This window comes from Necator americanus, chromosome V, assembly GCF_031761385.1.
Source record: "Necator americanus strain Aroian chromosome V, whole genome shotgun sequence".
Taxonomy (NCBI): Eukaryota; Metazoa; Nematoda; class Chromadorea; order Rhabditida; family Ancylostomatidae; genus Necator; species Necator americanus.
In genome coordinates this window covers 9,161,124-9,183,595 of record NC_087375.1, presented here as the reverse complement: position 1 = coordinate 9,183,595, position 22,472 = coordinate 9,161,124, and the positions used below count along the sequence as shown (strand labels likewise).

Genomic DNA, 22,472 nt, shown 5'->3' with positions numbered 1-22,472 from the left:
TTTCAGTCCTCTGACAAAAGTAACATTTTTAACACAATGATTTTTTTTTCAGAAAATGCAGGAAAGGAACATGATTATCAAGTACGGTTAATTCTTTCAGGGGATTTTGGGGAATCCAATAGAGTGTTTAAAATGGAAAATATTTGCCTCCTCATCCCCACTTCTTTTTTTCTTTTCTAATTATCCTTGAAAGATTACTATCTGATGAGATTAAGACGTTTTTACCAAGAATATTTTCCAATGAATTTATTGATGACGAAAAACTTGCAACATTTTCACTACTTTTATTTCCTTCAGTTTTATTTCTCGTGAATCACTTCCACTACATTTGCTTAAACCACATTTGATGTTGAGTGCCAAAATTTTCTACGACTACGAATATAAAAGGATAAATTATAAAGTCTCTGGCGTTAATCAATCTGCTAGGGATGCGGCATCACGTTCACTTCAATTCAGAATCGTTTGAGATTTACGAACGTGTAACTGGCCTATAAAATGAATTGCGGGGGCTAGCCGATGTGTCAAGTCAATGTTTTTATCCTCCCAGATAAGTCTGGTACCTACTTATTGACCTCGGAAGGATGAAAGGCTTGGTGAGCACTAGGGCGGACCGGAACCTCCGATCGATCGTGCAAGCGGAACTTCTAACCTCTAACCGCTACACTACACCCGCCTCACTACGTATATATGTTAAACATTTTCTCCACTTTTGAGAAATCAGTGCGAATCCTATGAGCATCTTTTCCTTCCGTGGAGGTATATCCGCGGAGAATGCTAATGGCATGCTTGCGTAAGGTGTGAAAGTAATTAACGAAAGTTAGGGAAACATCGCCTGTTTTCAGACCACAGATTTTTCAAAACTGAATTCTGGAAACGTATTTGAAATTAGCCGGTCCTTTGTTGGTTTTCTCAGAATTCAATTTTGCCCACACCTAAGTATACTAATGATTTCCGATCCGATCAATCCGGCGGAAACAGATCTTCATAGAGAAGCAAGTAGCGGTTTTGTGACAGCAATTATTATGTGTTAACCTCTACTCAGTCTCACTGTGTAAATAAACTTGTCTCGAACTAGAGCTGGCATCCCCTATATGAACTAAAACTAGCTCTAGAATTAAGCCAGATGCGTTCTTTACTCTACTCTCTTCAGTCCCTGTTTTAACACCGCAGTACAAATTATCGCATGCAAAGGCACAGTCAAGTGGAAGGAATTTTCAAGTTGTAAACGGCTGGAGAAATACCCAAATAAAGTGCATAGAGACCAACCACCTCCTGCTGACTGCGACATTGTTAACCCTGTTACTTCACCAGCGTCAGATAAGCTGGTACAGCAGACTGGCGATTGTGTGCCCTATTAGTTAGTCACAGTTTTTCGATAACGAGTGGGCCGGAAACCTAGAGATAGATCACCCGTTATTTTATTTCATTTATTTATATGTTATTTTTTACACAACAATACTGGGCATAGGCAAAGTCAGTGTTTTTATCATCCCATACGAGGCTGGTACCAATTTATCGATCTCTGATAGATGAAGGGCTTCGATTTCAAACAACCGATCTATCGTGCTTTCACTGACGGTGACGACCTGACGGTGACCGCTAAAGCATCTTGCAACGGCAGGCATATCTGTGAGCAGCTTTTTAATCAGGCGACGAAGACGTTCAGGTGGCAATCTGTGAAAAGAAGTCCAAATATAAATTTTGGTGGAGGACACGTTAGCATGAAGATCGTGGTGCTTACCTAGCGGCGAAGAGGGAGGCTAAGAAGGCAGTCTCCAAGGCGAGGTTCTCTTTGACGACGATGTCATGCTCGCGTTGGAGTCTTGAGATGATCTTCAAAAAAAAGTACAGTCTTGGAAGGATCGGCTGCAGCAACTAGGATTGCGCCTCAACGTATCAAAAAGTGAGCACATGGAGTGGGGACCAAGGATAGAAGATGGTTCAATTCGTGTCGATGGCACCGAATTAAAGGCATCATCCCACGAATCTGAGCTGGTACGGATTTGGGGTGGAGTATTCGTATACGGGATCTTAGATTATGGAGAGGTGGGTGATTCCGTCCATTGCTCTCTGTATCAGTGGAAAACGGACGACACCAGAATGCCGTTTCTTATGAGGGCATATGTTGCAGTGCGGAACGTTTGCGCCCCACCCAACCCCACCCCGCCCCGCCTGCGATTCGCCGAAAACCCATTAGGATTCGCAGGCGGGGGAGACGCAACGGTGGATGCTGCAATTGAGTACGTCGTAAGAAAAGGGTTGTCCGTTTCTACTGATAGAGAGAGAAATAGACGGAATCTCCTCCTCTCCATAATCTACAATCCCGTATGCAAATACTCCACCTGAAATCCGTACCACCTCAGTTTCGAGGGGTGGTGTTTTAAACACGGTGAACTGTTTCAAGTACCTTGGATCCAAAGTGACTTCCAGGGGAGAGGCTGATCAAGAAGGTCGAGCACCTGTTAATGCGGCATGGACGAAATGGAAAATGGCAACAGGCGTACTGTGCGACAAGAAAGTCCACGTTCGACTGAAGTTGAAGATCCACAAGACGTTTGTGCGTCCTGTTGTCCTTTGCGGACGCCATTGCTGGCCGTCGACGCCTTGGAAAAAGTGTTGCACGCTATGGACATGCGTATGTTGAGGTGGACGATAGGTGTAACACTAAAAGACAAAGTATCCAACGACACTGTACGCTCCATCTTCAGAGTCGTCCCGATAAATGGAAAGATGAAGGAGGCGCGACTGGGATGGTTTGGTTGCGTCTTGCAGCGAGAGAAAAATTCTGTTGCCAAAACCGCTCTGAAGCTCGATGTTACACTCGTGACGCCACGCTGATTCCCTGGTTGGACCGTGCGAAGCAGGATATGATAGATGCGCGTTTGTGTACAGCTGAAGCGCTGGATCGAAGCAAGTGGAAGACAAGAAGCAGAAAGGCGGATCCTACAACAACTCGGGATAAAGTATAGGAAGAAGAAGAAGCTTTTAATCAAGCAGAAACTTTCAAAATGATTCGGAGTAAACAAGTGCAACGAATATTTCGTTTTTTCGTACATGATTTCTTAGAAGGAGGTTGAATTACAGTTGATCTAACGCAGTCTTGACTCAACGATATCAAAACGACTCCAAAGTCGTTATTCTTCGCTCATAAATCTACAAATCTCAATAGTCTTATATGTGTTCTCGTTTAGACAAGTGCTTGGAGCTGTCTTGAGAATTCTCTCTCCGTCGCCAGATGTGACGATACTTTGCTTCTGGTAGAATTGCACCAGCTTTTGGGCATCTAGCAAAAAAATGCACCTGTGCCAGACGGTCACCTTCCAAATGTAGTCACTGCTGAGCCATTATTTCATTGCCACAACTGGGAAGGCTTTGAATCCAAACCCCTCTCTTCAAATTCGTCATAACGTTTGCTTTCCTTTTTCAGCACATTTATTGCTTGAGAGCTCGACATAGCTCTAATCTGAAAGCGAAGCGTTAGGCAGGTACTCAGTACTTTGTTCATGTCCCAGCGGATTTCCTCCAGGCGACTTGGAGCAGTCGGAGCAACGCGGAATGGGTCACTGATTTGAAACAGCCGAACCTTGACTATTTCCATTCTTCTTCCTCGTTAAATCGACAAATAACAAATAAACGATGAGCGGCACATCAGTTTAGAGGATGTAATTCGTAGTGCATCGCCTGTGGCTCTCAAAAACAAAAAAAAAGACTGTTACATTTTCTTTCAGTTTCATATAGTTGGCGACAACCCATTGGAATCTGCGGTTCGTCGTAGTATGACTTGTACGGGATTCCTTTCCCTGGCCTTTTATGCCGCACTTCCTTTTCGATGTCGTACTTCCTTGCTTTCCGGAATGTGACAGCAGCTGTCACATTCACAAAAGCCTAACAACAAGCGTTCTACAAAGTAGTAAAGTAGAATAACTTTGAAATTCATTTGAAAAGTGAAACTACTACGCAAATCTTAAAAACGTTCACATTTAAAAGATTCTATTAGCCCCATGGAAAATGTGTATTGAGAGCACTCCCACTTTCCCAGATTTCTGGGAGAACCAGAAGCATTTTTACTTTAGCATTAGCGTCATATCCAGATCCGTTACGCTGGCAGATTATTAAAAAAAAGTGTGGGAAAATATGTATGCTATCGAATAATTGTTATTTACTATTCATTTCCAACGACATAGCAATAGAAAAGAAACGGTAACAGTTTAAGAGTTAGCTCTATAGATACCTACTGACATCTGGACACATCTACAAGTAGTACTACATAGCTGATTAGGACCGCGCTTTCGAAAAAAAAAACATCCTTAACCTGATGACTCAATCGGTCTTACTCACGCTTCCATGCGTTGCGTAGGCTGTGGCGTCGTGCGTCTTATCACCAACGCTTATATTTGCTCATTGGAGCATCTCATTCAAACACTGTACTCAAATGCTTACGTTCGGTCTTATTACTCTAATCTTTCCTGGATTTGTTGCCTCATTCTATGATTATACGCCAGAGACTTTTCCGGATTCTATCGAACAGCCAATAGCATGCGGCATGAAAGAACCAAGTTTCCTTTGTGATCCGAGTTTTCTCTTGAACAAAGGGAACATCACTGCTAATCGTGGGTTTCATTTTTCCCTACAGTTATTATTATCTAATTATTTGCGTCTTCCAATTATTTCTTTCCCTAAATATTTAAATGATGTAAGCACCAGAGTAGAGCAATGAAAAAGAGGCAGAGAAATATTGACTAAGAAAGGCAGTTTTTTTCTCAGAAACTAAGTTGACCCAAAAGATTTCAAACCTTAATAAGGAGCTAAAAGTTTGATAATTTCTTGAAAATGCTCACTATGTTTCAGTTGAAATAATTGTAATTTCTCGTCACCTTTTTGAAATCATCGTCCTTTGAAATAACTTGGAGAAAGTCTCATGCGACCTTAAGAAAAGCGTACTGTCAGCATTACGTCTACACATTTGGCGAATATGTTGGACTAATGGGGCGTAAATGCATGTGCTAGGTGCTAGAGGTGAAAACCCTCGTAGAACCGTGATGCTGAATAAAATGCACTTTTCCGCAGCTTACTCAGGAATCAACAGTACCGGTAGTAATCGGTACAAGTGCAAATAAAAACCTACACATATATTTAGCATTGTTGAAATTACGAGAAGCGCAATTACTTTGGAAGATGAGAATGAGGTACCAGTCAGGTTTCTGAGACAGTAACTGTCCCCTGTGGCCAGTACAATGTTCAGCCAACTGTACACACGTACTAAATCACCATTCGTGGAGTTCTCTTGTTTCTCGCCACACGTACTTGTATCGAACGGGTTTAGTGTCGTGGTAAAAGGTCAACATTATGTCAGAGCGGTCGATGGCTCGATGCCGTCGAAGGCCAACCAAACCTTTCATACATCTGAGATGTATAAATTACTATGAGATTTGTCTACAAGGATGGGATAACTACAGATGATAGAGGCTGGGATACATCGCTTAGCCACCACCAGCCATATTGAATACACCGCCTTCGCATTTATAAAATTCTACCATTCTGAATTGAATTCGATCATAAGGGCATCCCGAAGGGAGTGATTAACGAAGAAATACTCTAACCTCTTAATGCTAACATCCTTCAGGGTTTAAGAAAGGTAAAATCCCTAGAATTTTCAGCAGAACTCACATGATTGTGGTGCTGACAAGCACAATTCCTATCTTATCCAGCCTGAACGCGGCCGTTTCCCGTTTGTTGACATTTCATCCATAAAACGTCAACAAGCGTTGCATGATCTTTAGAATTTTGATTATATTTGCAGAACAGCTAACATTACGACCCATACAGCGTCAGTGTTTGACGATAATCACTCATGCAATCGATGATTTCAAATCTTTAAAAAGACAAAATAAAATATGAAGCATAAAAAATCAAATGAGAATAAAAAAAACGTAAAATATAATGGATAATGTTTTATCACCCCATAAAATTAGTTACCGTATGCTGACAATTCTTACAAATTCACATTTACAATTTCTATTTGGGATAAAATACAACAAAATAATAATCAAATGGAAAAACGAAAAGACTTTTTGCGACATTCACATTTTCTGCTGCACCTTCGGCGTAATGACATTAAATGTGTTCCCAATAAACAAAAATATATGAGTGTGTTAGGATTTTTTGAAGACAATTCTGTTCCAATCTTGGGTTACAAACGAGAGAAGTATCTAGATAAATTGTAGTACACGACATTGAATTTGTTCGCAATGATCTCACAGATAAGAGCAGCATAATCACTTCGAATCAGGACCTTTTTAAAGGAACGGACTTAAGAGTGAGCTGAAAGTCATGTTTTGAATTGATTCTTTAATAACGGGCCTGCTTTAATTTAGAAGCAAAATTTTCCTTTCATTACATAGCTTCAAGGTCTAATCAGTGTTATTTGTCTCAGCACAAAGAATACATAGAACATACTGTAGGTGCAAATGTACACAGCGTAGACTGAAGCATCTAAGAAAATACGTAGTAGAAAGTAGAAAAAAAGGAAAAATATGGTGACCTTGATACCTAGAATGTCGATTGGCTGATGGCGTAGGAGATTCATTGATACTTGTTAGATCTGTTGGAGATCACAATTTTTGCGAGAAATATGTCAAGAAAAATGAATCAAAAGAAAACCGCGTGAGCTCTCCGTGGAGACGAAAAAAAAAGATTCTCACAATGACTTAATTAAGCTCACTAACTGTCTGAAAGCAAAAAAAAAATAGAAAGTCCCAAATTTTGCAGATCTTCAACTCTCGAATGCTCTGCTAACGGTGAGGGAACAAACGAAATGCACTTGTTCTCCGATGGATATTGGACAGTGCGATGATGATGGTCCACGAGGTTTCACGATTTCTGTGGCTGTAGTGAAGAAAATAGTTCTAGACGAAGTTCAGAAGTAAGTTTACTTTAACATCTTATTGATTACAAGTCAAATGTATTAAGGGATACGATTCTAGATTTCTCCACATAATGATGACTTCTCCATGATATTTGTTAAAATGAAACTCTTTGCAATTCCTGCCTAAAAGAATTTGCTTAGGTTTTTTTTTTTTTTGCGAAACGCTTTCTCCAGGAAATTTTATAATAATTCTTGGAATCTGAGCAGAACAACATGGTAACGTTCTTAAGGCAGGGCAAATATTTTTTCAAATATTTTAAAAATTCGAGGGACACTTAACTATTATAAAATCTTGACTTGATCTTGAAAAATTATTGTCTTGACCATATCACTATTTCAGGAACCGCGACACGGTACGGATAGCTGCTCAAATGTTTGCTGACACATTGAAAAAGCGACAAAGTCGTGGTCAATGCGATGATGATCTACTAATCTTCATATCGACCGATGACCATGTGGTAATTTGCTGCTATCAACTTCCCGGTTTAATCATTGACAAATCCATAATTTTATCATCCAAGCAAATCGATTCCGAGACATACAGAACCCAGTACGAGTGGACTAAAAAACTCCCTACTATCTATTGTTTTATTATTCGTGCACTAGTCTTCCTCTTATCATTTTCTCCAGATTAATCTTTTCTTTTTGAATTGATTTTATTGAGCTGTAGCCAAGATTGGTATTGATCTTCTTTACTAAACAACAGCTAACGTTTCGGCGTTATCGCCTTCGTCAGAGCCTCATTAGCAAGACTTGGAAACACATCAGACCACCACTTGCCCTTTTTTTGTAGTTTTATATTTTGTTCTCGGCTTTTGAAGATTACAATTCATTTTTTGGTTGAAAGCACTTCAACATATTTCTATAAAACTTCCTCTTGACTCCTATATTAGAAAAAAACTCCTTGGATCGCCCATGTTCAACTGTGTTGCTTCTTTTTTCTCTCTTCTTTTTGTTTTGTTGCTCACCCACTAACAATGTGCTCTTAATCACTAGTGGTTTTTAGAATTTAATTTGCAATTATAGTTCCTTTATACCCCAACATTTCTCTTTTGATCTCTCTCCTTCTCGATCTCATCACTACCCCCGTTTAGGCTTCATTATATATAAATATAAAAATTGAGTGGCACTGGAGAAACTTTTTGTATTTCCTTCTTTGGAAACAAATGTTTGGCTTTTAAAACGTCCTTTCTATTCTCTGATTTGAAAAAATGTGTTGTAAGAAAAAACGATTATTCCACAGACACTAACGCCGCTGATTTTTAGACCTCGACCTCATTGGGTGTTGTAACACGGCGATATGTTACGGAAGATGTGGTCACTGCAATTGCCTCAAAAGCTGGTAAGTTGATCTCTGTTGGCGAATATTTCTTTCTCACTTTTATGTTAGCAGTTTAAAAACCTCAATTCATCTTTTCATAGTAAATTATGTTCAAATATTCAGAGTCCTACTTCAAAAAAGATGATTATACAAATGGTTTACGTTATATGATTGATTCCTACACAACGTTATTGAAAGGCGAACCACTTGATCTAAGCAGTGGTAAGTTCCCTGGCTTACTTATGTTTTGATTTGATTGAATTGTGGTGAATTTTTCCAGGCTGGAACTTCCCTATTCCTCTTTGGGCAGTGATCGTTATCAGTGCGATACTGCTTCTGATGACGATAGCTGTTTGCGCTTTCGTGATCTACCGCTGCATAATATACTGTAGAGGAAATCGACGAGCTGAATATACGATGGGTACTCGGATGTAGTTTTTAAAAAAATGTGTGCCTTACATTTCTCGGTGATGATCAATCGATTCTTTGATCTTCTAAGATCTCCATATGCTCTTTTTTCTTTTGTTATTTCGCATGAAATGCTTCACGTTCATATAACCTCTGGTTAGGATTGAATTGATTTCTAATCAAATCTCAATAGGAACTAAGCCTTAAACACCAAATGTGCTTTCTATTGTTGAGTAATCAATAAATAAATATTCTAGCATTTGAATTGTTTTGGAGACCGAGCAACAATTTTGACAAACGTGCAGAGTTCCCGAAACTGATTAACGAAGGTACTATCCCGAGCCAAGCCGTCCCGCCCACCTAATAATTTCTGTTCATTTTCTGCCATAGGCACCATAATTCAGTGTATTGATCCTATGGCGGTGTAACTGCTTCAACGAAAGTACGTTTAGTTTGTTCAAATGTATAGTTTCTTAGTTCAAAGCACAATTCATTAGAGTTGTAGAGAAAGATTGTTATCGATGTGTTATTCCCGTAAACCACCAGCACGACAGCTGATGAAGCGAAGCTCGCGGTCCTTAGGTTGTCCCCAAGGTGGAATAAACGCATGTAATCTCTTGTTTGAAACATATATGTTTTGCGAAACGAACGGATTCTGAGGTTTTGTCACGAGTTTATTTCACGACCATGGATGGTACAGTTTATCAGTTACTACTGTAGCCTCATTCATTACGTTTATGAATTCCAGCACCGGTGTCGCAGTAAACTAGGAAGAGTAGTTGAAAAAATACTGTCATTTCTTACCGCTTCCGCTTCTGCGTCACATTAAAAAGAAAAAGAATTAAAATTTGAAAAGAACGCCAATTTATGGAATAAATCAATGATCCCCGACCAATCACTTTGGGGTGAGCCAACCACTTCAACTTCAATTCAGTATCGTTTGAAATTTATAAAAACGTATGCGTCCTATAATAGGTTTCAGATGTCAGTCGATGAATGAAGCAAATGTCATTGTCCGCTTACACAATTCTGACACCAATCGAATCGACTCCGACAGGATAAAAAACGAAGGTTATCCGAGAACGGTTTCGAACCGTCGACTGTTCAGACACAGTGATGACCTCTGACCTCACCGCTACTCTCTCCTCGTCCTACACCATGTAACTCATACATATTTGCGAAAATTTATTGCTCTTAGCAATTTTAGTCGACCACACAAAGACTATCAACACACTTCGAATCTTCGTAAGTGGTGCAGTCTTTATCTTCCTTACAAGCAGTACCTATCTCCCACAATAGAGGTTCCTTGGTGCCACTGAAATAGAGCAAAATAACAACATAGCACAAATAAATGATGACAAATAAAATAGTAGTGGATAGCGCGAAAAAAAGGAGCCGAACATTATAACAGAAGCGTCGAAGTGAAGCAGTAAAGAATTATTTGAACTCACCATTTGTCGTAGAGACATGTAATAAGGAAATTCGAATTACAAGATTTGTAAGCACATCCTAGCGACGTGGTGTTTGCATGTACCATCTAAAAATCACATTTTCCTTAATTTATTCACTCTTCTCAACAAGAATTATTGAAAATCCTCACGTTGGCAAATGTGCAGAGAGTTCCATCGTTCACGTTGGTTGGCTCACTTTTACCGAAGAATTTCACCGCGTTTTCCCATTGGTACATTCCAAGCGTAATGAGAACTTCATCAGGAAGATAGCCACCGGAAAGCCTGGGAACAATAAAAAACTTTTCAAAACGTGTAACTTCGTCCATAGTGGTTTGCAATTTGAAAATTTTCTTACGCGATGTTGTTTCGAGCAGAATCGACCGTTGAATCAAGCCTACAGTCAGCAATAGAATTCGCTGCATCGTCTTCCAATGTACAGTCCCAATTCTGTAAAAAAAATACTTTCGAATAATTGTGCAAAGACATGGTTTTAGGATGACGCCGCATCGAATCATCAGCAAATTCCTATCCGAAAGCTTGTTGTAATTTCACAGAAGACTACACCAAAGCGGATGATTTTATGATCTCGGGGTTGTGCTTAAGTCTATTTTCCTTTTCTCCTTCTTCAAACCTTTCGGTCTTTTTCGGCTATTTGCTACTTTTTTTGCTATATATACTTGTGTTTATTTTGGTTGCTCCAAACAGCTATCCAAAAGAAACAAAACGATCTCTAATAAACAATTCCTGCATATCATTTCTGATTTTCGTGCACTTTTTTGAAAAATTTTCTCTTGTTCAAATTTTCTCGTCCGTTTTCCACACCTTAAAGGCGAATTAATGCTAATATTGTCACACTAAAGAAATCATACTTCAAGCTTCTTGTCCCAGAATAAGGTGATTGCTGTTTTTCTGGTACAGTAGGACGGGTCTCGTCGAAATGTGGTCATTTTACTGTTTATTCTCGTTTGTTTGTTTTTCTTCTTCCAGACTGCTCATTCACAATTTAGTTCTAGAACCTTGTAACCTCACTTACTCGCAAGTCTTCCAAGTGTGAATTCAAGTTAAAAGAAAAAGAAGTCACTCACAAGCTGGTACATATTCCGTGCTGGTCCTAGATATCCAAATTTGTTTTCCTCTTTACCTAGTGCTACTCTCCTGCGAAGTTCATTGTGAGCCTCAAGAAAGATTGCTCTTTTGTCATCACCCATTTCTCCACTACAGCCGAATTCTAAAATGCGAGCCGTGTATGCAACAGACAATAAACATTTGCACATTTAGCAAAAAAAAAGAAACTGTTTTCTGTTAGTTTTATCCAGTGCTGTAAAAACAAGTCAAGCGATTTTATAGTTGGAATTTAAATATGGCTGTACGCACAATTGAGGGTTCAAGCTGCCCTACTTCCACTAATCCTTTCATCCCTTCGGAGTCGGTAAATTAGTGCCAGACTTGTCCAGGAGGACAACAACACTGGATTGATATATCGGTTTGCCCGAGCAAGTGATTGCACAGGCCAACGCGCGTTCCAACTTCACAAATGATTCCGAAATGAAGTTGAACGCGCAGGGAGATCTTCATAGAGATTGAAGAACCCCGTACACCTCATCCACTTTACTCTTTATTGTCTTTTGGACAAGCTTCTGATCATATCTCTCTACAGTATTCAGTACTTTCTGAAACAAAAATACCTACGTGATTCAAGAGCATAGGCGGAACTTATGAAGAGAACGACGAGTACCTAAACCGATCTTGTGTTATTTCATAGTCGTCGATAAATTACAAGAGGAAGATACTCACCGCTAGGTTGGGACGCATTGTCGCTATTTGTAACACATAACTGCCATTGGTGGTGATTTTATATGAATTAGCCCAGGGAAGTGATACTGTGGTCCAATGGATGTGTCATTTTTGATATTAATTTCATACCCATCGCATTGTTAGAGGCATAAATTACGTGACATTTAGAAAAATGTTAATGCCGCAATCCATTCATTCAAACCAGAGCGACATAAAGTTAGGCTGTTTCGTTTAAATTGGTTTTTCACTTCTCATTTCATTTCATTTTCGATTCGAATCGATTGTCAAGGAAGCAAATTAGAATAAAAATTCACGGAAATAATTCAACACAGAATGAAATATGTGTGAATAATGTGTGAATAGTGGAAAGGAAAGGGTATCATTGCGAGAATCCGAGAAATTGAAATTTGAAGACGCATAGTGCTACCGCTAGCCTGTCTGAAAGGAATTCTGTTTCATTTCGAAAAATGTCTCTGCTGTTGGTCACTCCACTTGAGATAGCTCAACGCTGTCGAGATTCAATTCAAAATCGTATGAGAGTTAGAGATGCGTCCCTGATCTATGTATAGACTTGGACTTAGGCGGTATACACGTGTAAGGTACCTCTGGCCGGAGATATGAAATGATAGTTGACATGGGGCGATCACGAACAATTGACCGTGCAGTCGAAACTAAACGTGTTACCAGCAGCACAACTACTACCCATCCGTTTCATTCATTTCATTTTTTTCCCTTTCTTGCCTTCTTTTTGCAAGTTGTACGTCGCTTCTACAAGAAGAGTTTGCTTTTCAAAATAATCGATGAGTTATGACCTACAACAGCACAGAAATCGTCTCTGAGTTGTGGTGGAAACATGTGTTCGCTGGCACAGCAAATGGTTGAGCAATCCACAAAACTCTAACTTATTTGTGGAAGAGTAACGCACAGGACCGTTTTTTTTCCAAAACTCACAAAAGTATCGCGGGAGTACAAGCCGATGTGTCTCACTTTCATCGATTTGAAGGCATCACCCCACGAATCTGAGGTGGTGCAGATTTCAGGTGGAGTATTCGTATACGGGATGGGAGACTACGGAGAGGGAGGTGATTCCGTCCATTTCTTGCTAATTGCCGTAAAAAAACGGCCCGGAAGATGCGGCGCCGCACAAGACTGGCGCGCTCCGATCGAACCTCTTGTACAAAATGGTGCGCCAAAACGAATGAAGCCGTATTTTCCGGGCCGTTTTTTACGGCAATTAGGAAGAAATGGACGTAATCACCCTCCTCTCCGTAGCCTCCCATCCCGTATACGAATACTCCACCTGAAATTTGCACTACCTCAGATTCGTGGGGTGATGCCTTTAAAGAAAGTTTTTGATACAGTTGAGACCGAACCGGTCATGGAGGCCTCGGACAACCAAAACCAAAGCGTCCTTACTCCGTACATAGAGATACTTGGTGAGTTGTACAGCAATTTCACGAACAAAATTTCCCCATTCTACAATGATGTCATGATCGACGTGAAGACAGAGGTACGGCAGGGTGACACAATATTCAGTACCACTCTTGAGAACGCGAAGCGAAGATTGGAATGGGATGACATGGGAGTGGAAGTTTACGGCCGGCATTTGCACCATCTTCGTTTCGCTGATTACATCGTTCTTATGACACCAAGCATCAATCAGGCAGAACTGATGCTGGCCGAATATGATGAAACGTGTAAAAAGCTCGGTCTTTAGCTGAACCTAGACAAGACGGAATTTATGAGGGACGGAAGGGTTTCTAATGCCCCATTCACGCTCAACGGAACGAACATATCCGAATTCTCCAGCTATGTGTATCTAGCTCGGGAAATCAACATGATGAACGACCTCACCTCCGACCGGACAAAAGGAAACGAGCGGCATGGGGAGCATTCAAGAGCATCGAGGATGTAATGAAGAGAACCAAGAACATCCGGCTCCGTGCTCACCTATTCAACACCACTGTTCTTCCTGCTTTGACCTACGCTTCAGAAACGTGAGCGTTTCGCAAGCAGGAGGAAAATGCGATCAGCGTCATAGAACGCGGAAATGAAAGGGTGATGATAGAAGTAGAAGAAGTAGAACCCGCTTTACGCAAGTGATCGTTGGACCAGAGACGTAAGCGACTCGATTACCACGCGACGTCAAACGCACCGCAGGAAGACCGCCGACAGATGGTCAGACCTCTTCACGAAGTCCTTCAAAAAAGGTAAGACGCTCTTTGAGTTCCTTGCGAGAAGGGGTGCCGCTGGGCAACAGCCGTCGGTACAAATGGAAGTATTACTGGTGCCCGCTCGAGCAAATTGATGAACAACGGGAGCACAGGTGATACAGGTGAATGCACACCTGAAAGGTGCGCACATGAACGTAGACGTTATGAATATCTAATTCAGGATTTAAAAGTAAAAAGATTTATCCATTAATTACACTCAAGAGTCAAAAAAAAATCTCCAAAATATCAAAAAATACAATACAACAAAATATATCGAACAGGCAAAAACAAATGCAGTGGATACAAAGTGAAATGACAAGAAGGATAAAAAGATTACAGCGAGCAAGAGTTAGTTCCCTGTCCAATTCCGACCTAGGTACTTGGCTTTCAGCCAGATTCAGGGCAGTAAAGTTAGATATCTAAGAGCTCTGCTAGCCATCAACGTACGACCGAACTGTGTATATTAATGATATTCATTCACTTCCGTCAACAAAATGGCCTCTTCCATCGGAGTCTTAAGTGCAACACCGACGATTCGCCAAATACGTATAAGATATAGATGGAATACGATCACACTCAATTCCTTACGTTGATTCATGTACACATACAGCTCGACGGTTCTTTTCCTGTCATCGAGAATTAAGGTGGCTTCAGGAAATTTCTTTTTTTTATACTTCCATATGTGGAGAATTGTGATGCGTTACCACTTGAACGTCAACCAACAAGTTCTCATTTTAAATTTTCAGAAAAAAAAGGCCCATTGTGCAGTTCATACACCAAATCAAACTATATGCGATCGAGACGAATTTTGTTCAAATGGCACCGCCTACCTACCAACATCTATCTTCTCACACACGACACTACCAAAATTCTACGCACATTAGATACGCACATGTCCTCACACAGTGCTCGGATAGGGGCGGTGAATATATGTTTGATTGTTACCCGCCTGTGGCGGCCCTGCTTTTACCAAACGCAATATTTGATCGCAGTTGACTATACGCATTGGGAGCGTACGATCTGCATAATTCTCACTGTTATATTGTGAAAACTTCCCATACATTGCGAAAAGTTTCTGTCGTTCAGCATCACGCAAGACTCCATATCCTAATACGTGAAATGCCTGAGGGAGACATGAAAGCTTTGGCAACAAACATCCGGCAACATGACGTTGAACTGCCTGTCGCTGTCAGTTAAACTCCAACAAGCCGCTCTTTTCAGATAACTGCGATATCTGCATGCACTTAATGCTGCATTGCAGGAAACAAGCATAAAGGATCGCCCTATCATCAATATCGACAATTACATCATCTATTGCGGCGTTGCTGATGGAAAGAAAGTAGGAGGCTGCACAGTAGAGGAGCGACTACAACCTGGTGGAGGAGTTCAGAACAGTATCGTCATGATGCACCTTTGTACGATTGCGTGCTCACAAAGGACTCAAGCCCTGGATTGCAAGTGCTCATGAACTTACGGAAACCTCTGAGGACTGCAACAAGGACACATTCTGACATTCTGCGATGAGCAATGTGTTTATATCCAAGATGCCTAGCCAGGGCAGGCAATTATTATATGAGTTGAGTTGAGTTGGGCAATTATTAAAGGAGTGTCTGGAAAATGTCCATCCCACGAAGCGAACATCGGATAACGGAAGTCGTTTGATAGACTTTTGCCAGCATACAAACCTCATCATTCCATCTACGAACCTCATCAATGCATCATTGCACCCACAATCATCGACGCCATCAACTTACGTGGCAACTGACATCATCTTTAACGCCAGAAGAGCAACGGAAGTGGAAGATGCCAACTCTAAAGCTAAAGCTTCAGAGTCGTCATCCTTCGCTTCATCTTTAGAGTCTGCATCTTTCAGCACGATTACGTTCTGAGAAAGAAAAACCCTTTGTTAGACATCCCAAAATCTAGAGCTGGGATGTAGCATTCAATTCTGACAACAGCACATTCCTGCTCAGCTTCACGGCACTGTTCCAGGAACGGAATCGTGGAGTTCAACACCAACCAAAGCTTGACGTGGCAGGTCTGAAAAACGAACGATGCAGAATGAAGTTCCGCCAACGAGAGTCGATGAAAATTGGATTACGGACCAGGAGAGAGTGAATGACGCTAACTCTTTCACTAAATGCAATCAGAACGTTGCGAAGAAGACGCTCACGGTTTTCACACCAAAAAAGAAATTCGCTTCTGCAACTGCGGGGACAAAATCCACCTACAATTTCGTATGTATTGCCCGCACTACTCGTGACCTCAGCTAGCAGAATGGTCTGAGAAGAAAGTACAGCAGCTTCGTCAGCTGAAACGTGATCGTGAGACCCAATGGACATTAAGAGCGAAGTAGTTAGAAAAAACCCGAGAAACGTTTATGCTCTGCAAAGGTAGCATAACGGCAAGATAAAGAGATGTTCGCCTGTCCTAAAGATTGCTGTCGGGGAGGCACCCCTTTCCCACTGGAACATTTTCACACCTTGCTGAAACGGCGAGCGCCGTCTGTCTCTCGAGTGCGCCCAATAACCAACATACACCGCGATCAGTGAAGAACCACCGACGGAGTAGGAGTAGGTGGTTCTGGTGCGTATCAAAAAAATGAAGAATTGAAAATCTGGAAAGATCTGAAAAACCATGCAATTAGCGCAGAAGTGTTGAAATTTCTTCCCACTTCTAGGATTCGTGAGATGATGCACTTCATCCGTTCAATAATGACTGACGGAAGGATGACTGCTTCATGGAGACACGCTGTCGTAACTCCTCTCCACAGGAAGCTCGTCACGGAACCCAAGAATCACCTAGGAATGTGAGATAATATCGTGGAATAGCGTGTAATGTATGTTTTGAAGCGGATCATTCTGGATCGGCTAATCAAACATCGCCAAGAAACCACGCCACTCGGCTTGTAATCAACAAGTATCCACATCAACATCTTGCACGGCCTTCTGAAGTAGTCATAGAAAACCGTGTTTGACTCTTTAGTCACGTTATAAGGAGATCATCTGATTATATCCTCAAAGTTATCCTGGGGGTGTTCCCTGTTTCGGACTGGAAAGGGCCTCCTGGTCATGAAATAAAGTTCTGGAAAGAAGTGAAAAGGGAATATCTGAGAACATGTGGGGTTGACAGGCAGTTCAGTCGAGACGTCAAGTCTCGTCGATCATGGAACAGCGACGGAAGGATGGATTGTATGCGAGCTCTGGAAGTCGAACAGGATAGGCTCAGATATGTGTAAGCACGACACACCCCGACAAAAAATGAGGATTGCCACGTTAGCCCGTACCAACCGCTACCGATTAATTCAAATTAGTCGGATAGAAGATAGAGAGATAAAGTCTATGACGTGTCATTCCGCTTGGGAAGCGTTAAAGCCCTTGACTGCAATTCAGAAGCGTTTGAGGCTTACGAATGCGTCTCTAGCCTATTCATTGACTTGCAGCAGCGAGCAAATGTACCAAGTAAGTGTTTTTATCTTCCAAGACAAGTCTGCTAGCAACCTTTCGACCCTGAGGGAATGAAAAGCCTCGTTAGTACAACACTAGGACGATTTCGAAACATCGATCATGCAGTAACAGCCGGACAGTCACAGACCTCCTACAGGCTGCGCTTCGCTTGTCATAGTGCTTGGCTACGGCACAAAATCTATTTCTTCTCTACAAAATTTCAGTAACAAATGCGCCATTCCTCTTTCCAAAAAAAAACATGAAACAGAACAAAATTCCTTTACAGTATTCAACACTTTCCAAAGATTATGACACAAGCTGGGATAACAATAAAGTAGAAATGCACGATATCACTCCATAACTATTCTTTCAGAGCTCAATTGAACGCGTGAATCGGCATTCGGCAACTCTCTCATAGCGCACTTGCGATTTGTGTGAGATGTGTAGATCGAAAGCTATGTATGAAAAGCGTTCGCCTTATTTCTTTTTGTTCAATGTAAACAGTATTTCTTCATGGAGAGTATGGTGGCGGTAGTGGTTGACTTAACGGATCGAGGTAGGTGCGATGAAGTTCACACAAGGTGGATCGATCCACACGATTACAATGAGGCAACGATGTTTCAAGTGTTCTCGTTGAATCTCTCGAGGTTGGATAATTTGAGGTTATCGTAGTGTAAATTGGTGGTGGAACGTCAATTGTGGTCAAAGTTGGACAACGACACATTACATCTGTGCCATTTCTAGAATCACAATGTCAGTTAATGATCATGTACTTAATATTCAAACATTTTGAATACCTTGACGACGTCACATCGCTGCTTCGGGAATGGAGTTTCCAAAGTTGTAACATAAGCGGTATGTCGGTTATACAACAGAATAACGATACCGTTAAACCAACCCATAGGAATGCAGTGGCTGAAGGAAAACTTTCGACAACATACGTTTCATGCTAGCCATTTGTAATGAGTGTTCTCAAGAAATGTTGGCCACTTACATAGACCATATAGGAAACATCGGTGCTTGCTGTAATGTGCAATACATATGGAGTCATTAAAGTATATAGGTCGATGCGGATTGTTGTACGATGTTAACGTAGTTATTATTTGAAAAATTGCGACAAACACCGGCAACTTTAGAAGTGCCTAAAAATGGGAGAAAGAATCTCGGTGTTTCCATTGAAATGGATAGAGATTAAAGGATAAAATGTAGTGTGTTAATCAATCCACCCAGGATGCCCCCTTAATTAAGAATTTCGTTGGAGGGTTATGAACGCTTGTCTAGCCTATACAATGCGGGGGTACCCGACGTACCAATTCAGTGTTTTTATCCTCCCACACAAGTCTGGTACCAATTTATCCTCCGGAGGGATGAAAGGGCTGGTCGGCACTAGGGCGGATTCGATGCTCTGATCAATCATGTTACAGCCACAGCGGAACCTCTCATCGAATGTGCTACACCCGCCCTTAGTGAAACAGATTGTGCCAACCAAGCCTTCCATCCTTCCGGGTCGATAAACTGGTACCAGGCCTGTCGGGGAGGATACGAACACAGACCTGATAAATGGTGTGGATCCCAGAAGTCATTGTATATGCCAACACCAGTTCCAAAACTCCATCTATTACGAACTGCAGTAGAACGCGTTGGCACATCCCAAGTGGATTGATACGCCAAATAAAAAATTAAGAAACATAGTCGGTACTAAATTACATAAAGCTCGGTGTTGCGTAAAGGCAGCGAATCACGAAATTGACGTAGTAAGGAAACTTCAGGGAACTCGCAGTGTTCGGGTTGTAGATTGCGGAACCCAGCGTGGCTCCTCTCATACTCCACTAATCTTCGTGAAAAAAACCGCGTGGAGAACGACGAGGTAGGTTGGAACTCACCACCCCAGTGCACGTGCTGCGTCCACGAGCAACCGGTCAAAGATCAGTGATGCCTTCTCACCACCCTATTCAAGTAAAACCAATGAATAGAGTTCATTGGTCAAGTAAAACCAATGATTAGGGTTCATTGGTTTTACTTGACCAAGCTGTGGGGGGCCTGAACTTGTACAAGGAAGCGTGTTCTAACATCCCCCGTGGGAACAAACAAGGATTCGCTAGGTTTTCCGTACTACATGATACGATGCCTTTGAGCGACAGCGCTTTGAGCGATCCATGAGGTGATTCATGGTCCATAGCGATTAGGATCGAAGAGCATCCTTGCTCTTCATCCTAATCATGTGTATCACCACTCTTCGCTGTTGTTGAAATACACCAAGCTACATGTCGTTTTGACCCTACTATAGCACTCGGAGCGCCTTTTTAGTTACATCACTTAAGTGCTATTGGGTTCTCTGCTTATTTTTTCTCTTTTCATTGTTGTATCCTGAAACTCGCAGTTTTCTACTCTGGGAGCTGCTGAAGGGTAATCAGATATTCAACGCTAAGCTGCAGACTCTACTCCAGAAGCTGGCCGGAGCAGAAGGGAAAAAACACTCAAAATGCCTCTACGTCCCACTGCTGCATGAAGACGTGACACCTCACACCGAAGGGGTGACTTTTCTTTCAATTTCTTGTGATCTTGGGTTGGAAAGCTGTCTCCCACCCTCCCCATAGCTCAGATATTGCCCATAAGACTATCACCTGTTCCTGGCTCTGAACCAACATCTGTGCAAACAAATTTTCAGTGATCTGAATGAACTCAAGACCGTACTAAACGACTTTTTATCACCACTGCCTCTCCATTTCTGGAAGAAGGGCATTGAGAAGTACCATTTGGTTGGTGATAATGATGACAATCACACTGCTGATCACTGATTTTTATTAATAACATAGATGCGATAATCGGAGCCGGTGCTCTGATCCTCTTCACTTTTGAACGGTTGGAGAAGGGAACTCCTTCACTTTTAAACAGTTTTTTCCAACAAATTTTCCCTTTCACTTTTGGGAGGTTGACGAAAGGACTCCCTTCACTTGAGCTGCTCCCCGTCAGCTAAGCCCCCTTCACCTGAGGAGGGTCCGGCTTCTCCCTATCGCACCTATGATTAATAAGATTTAAGGAACCAAAAAATTCGAGAAAAGAATGTGCAAAGACCCAACACTTCATCAGAATTGTCCGAGCGCTTGAAAAACCAGCCCTGAATTAAACTGATTCTACAGCCTTTCAAAGGTTCCGTTGTATTTCCCTCCGAATCAAATATTGCAAGGTGTGATCGTATCGGAATAATGTCGGCATGATTTCCCCAACAGTCACGTCGTTCACAAACTATTTTCAATTATCATTGATCGAGCATGGAAAGGGGGTGGATCGTTAGCACGTTCAAGTACCATTTGTCAATACAAATATAGGAGAAAAGAGCAACCGTTCCAATGAAAAGGAAACAAAGCCTATTCGGTTTGCAACGTTGACTACGCAGGTTTCTGTTCCCGAACACATTGGGTTTCTTTGCTGGGCCGCTGATTTTGATGATTTTCTCCGTTCTGGGTTCTCTGTTTTCTGTGTCTTTCACTATAGTGTCCTTTTCACGTAAATGAGTCATGGATTTCTACAACATATCATATGTGTGTTGAACACGCCCACAGTGGAGTACAGAAGTGTGCCACAAAGTACAAGACTATAAAGAACGATAGATCCAGAAGTACAACAATATGTCAATCAATACACTGACGCATCATGACGAGTGATGCGACTGGCTGTATTATGTGATCCAATAAAGCGAGGATTCGAAGGATAGGGAAGCACTCATGCAGCACTCAATCCTGATAAAACATGGTCCACAATCATATTTATGCGTACCGCATTGTAAGTTAACCAACATAGCATACTAGAAAACCTGGCAGTGATTTCGAGCATGGCGCATGATGATTTGTACTACCGGTTTCTTCCGGGATAAATCACGCCGATTCCCCACAACTCACTTCTGGATGGTGCTTATTTTCGAAATGAACTGTCCCATCATTATTATTTGACATTCTGTTGCAGCATATTAAAACCGAAAGGAAAAACATGAAACTTCTTCTTTAAATTTGTTCTACACTGACTGATCTGAGATGGTGCTAGCATGAGAAAAATAAACAAAAAAGGTTCCTGACCAAACAAAAGCATAGTCGGGTGAGAACGATTTGTAGCTCGGTGCAGTTGTTGAGTCGCTCGCGAACGCTAACTTAACCGCTCCGTTTACGCAACTGCACAGAAATTAAGGTCGTTTTCACCTGACTATACTGCAAGATAGAGGAGTGGGAGAAGTCACATTGATCAAAAATCCAACTTATCTTCCGAATACTGTTCCAAAATTAGATATAGATCGACTACGCAACTGCGATGACTTTCGTAGAACACAATAAGGATAATATATTCGTAGAGGCATACGCTACTCACATCACTGACCATGAGCACCATAACTTTAGTTCTGCTAGTCTCACGTGTGTTCATCCATATTCCAATAAATACCGCTATCGAAGCCAGCATGAAAAATAATCCTAAAATACTGGATGTTGGTTCATTTGTTCTACTGAATAGGTAGAAAAGACAATCAAGAAAGAAAACGCTGGCAAGGACATCTGCTAATAACTAAGCAAACGTGACCTTCTGTTCAAAGAACTAAAAAAAAAAAACTCATGCCTCTTCTGTCATTATTCATATTTCTTGAACACCAACAAATACCCCTTCTATTTTCTTTTCACCCGTAATCACTTTTTTTTTGTGAAAACTGCATAAGCAACAATCCCTTGCAACTAACGTATTGCCGCCGGTAGAAAGGAATAGGAAACCACTTCAGTGGCGGTTACTGCAGCAGCAAGAAGTACACAATTTCTCTGAAAAGAAAATAAATATGTCGCCAATTTTCCAATGTAGTTCTCAAATAACGGATTTTCAAAGAAGGAATCAAAGTGCAGAAAACAATCACCTTCATGAGATGCAACTGCTGTTATG

General features: G+C 41.4%; 8 protein-coding genes across 8 annotated transcripts; 5 read left to right on the top strand and 3 right to left on the bottom strand.

The window, feature by feature from the left end:
• Positions 1-1,529: 1,529 nt before the first annotated feature.
• RB195_013358 (uncharacterized protein) lies at positions 1,530-2,969 on the top strand (the record flags this gene model as incomplete). The annotated part of the gene is made up of 4 exons (XM_064203131.1): positions 1,530-1,629; positions 2,132-2,240; positions 2,431-2,557; positions 2,709-2,969. The coding sequence occupies 4 exons, from the start codon at positions 1,530-1,532 to the stop codon at positions 2,967-2,969; spliced, it is 597 nt and encodes a 198-aa protein (XP_064059012.1).
• On the top strand, positions 2,473-2,838 carry RB195_013359 (uncharacterized protein; the record flags this gene model as incomplete). The annotated part of the gene is made up of 1 exon (XM_064203132.1): positions 2,473-2,838. One exon carries the CDS (start codon positions 2,473-2,475, stop codon positions 2,836-2,838), a length of 366 nt encoding a protein of 121 aa, XP_064059013.1.
• A 1,463-nt stretch (positions 2,970-4,432) lies between the features above and the next one.
• RB195_013357 (uncharacterized protein) lies at positions 4,433-8,681 on the top strand (the record flags this gene model as incomplete). Its single annotated transcript, XM_064203130.1, has 6 exons — positions 4,433-4,610; positions 6,769-6,922; positions 7,266-7,383; positions 8,192-8,267; positions 8,370-8,468; positions 8,527-8,681. 6 exons carry the CDS (start codon positions 4,433-4,435, stop codon positions 8,679-8,681), a joined length of 780 nt encoding a protein of 259 aa, XP_064059011.1.
• A 1,176-nt stretch (positions 8,682-9,857) lies between these two features.
• RB195_013356 (uncharacterized protein) lies at positions 9,858-11,917 on the bottom strand (the record flags this gene model as incomplete). Its single annotated transcript, XM_013449687.2, has 7 exons — positions 9,858-9,969; positions 10,106-10,191; positions 10,255-10,387; positions 10,461-10,552; positions 11,191-11,333; positions 11,795-11,840; positions 11,900-11,917. The coding sequence occupies 7 exons, from the start codon at positions 11,915-11,917 to the stop codon at positions 9,858-9,860; spliced, it is 630 nt and encodes a 209-aa protein (XP_013305141.2).
• A 1,315-nt stretch (positions 11,918-13,232) lies between these two features.
• RB195_013355 (uncharacterized protein) lies at positions 13,233-13,616 on the top strand (the record flags this gene model as incomplete). The annotated part of the gene is made up of 1 exon (XM_064203129.1): positions 13,233-13,616. The coding sequence occupies one exon, from the start codon at positions 13,233-13,235 to the stop codon at positions 13,614-13,616; it is 384 nt and encodes a 127-aa protein (XP_064059010.1).
• A 1,437-nt stretch (positions 13,617-15,053) lies between these two features.
• On the bottom strand, positions 15,054-16,454 carry RB195_013353 (uncharacterized protein; the record flags this gene model as incomplete). Its single annotated transcript, XM_064203127.1, has 4 exons — positions 15,054-15,132; positions 15,867-15,997; positions 16,066-16,152; positions 16,344-16,454. The coding sequence occupies 4 exons, from the start codon at positions 16,452-16,454 to the stop codon at positions 15,054-15,056; spliced, it is 408 nt and encodes a 135-aa protein (XP_064059008.1).
• RB195_013354 (uncharacterized protein) lies at positions 15,232-15,580 on the top strand (the record flags this gene model as incomplete). The annotated part of the gene is made up of 2 exons (XM_064203128.1): positions 15,232-15,300; positions 15,374-15,580. The coding sequence occupies 2 exons, from the start codon at positions 15,232-15,234 to the stop codon at positions 15,578-15,580; spliced, it is 276 nt and encodes a 91-aa protein (XP_064059009.1).
• Positions 16,455-18,069: 1,615 nt separating the features above from the next.
• Positions 18,070-22,452, bottom strand: RB195_013352 (uncharacterized protein; the record flags this gene model as incomplete). Its single annotated transcript, XM_013449685.2, has 6 exons — positions 18,070-18,298; positions 18,356-18,473; positions 18,553-18,700; positions 21,918-22,018; positions 22,279-22,354; positions 22,447-22,452. The coding sequence occupies 6 exons, from the start codon at positions 22,450-22,452 to the stop codon at positions 18,070-18,072; spliced, it is 678 nt and encodes a 225-aa protein (XP_013305139.2).
• Between the last annotated feature and the right edge of the window lie 20 nt (positions 22,453-22,472).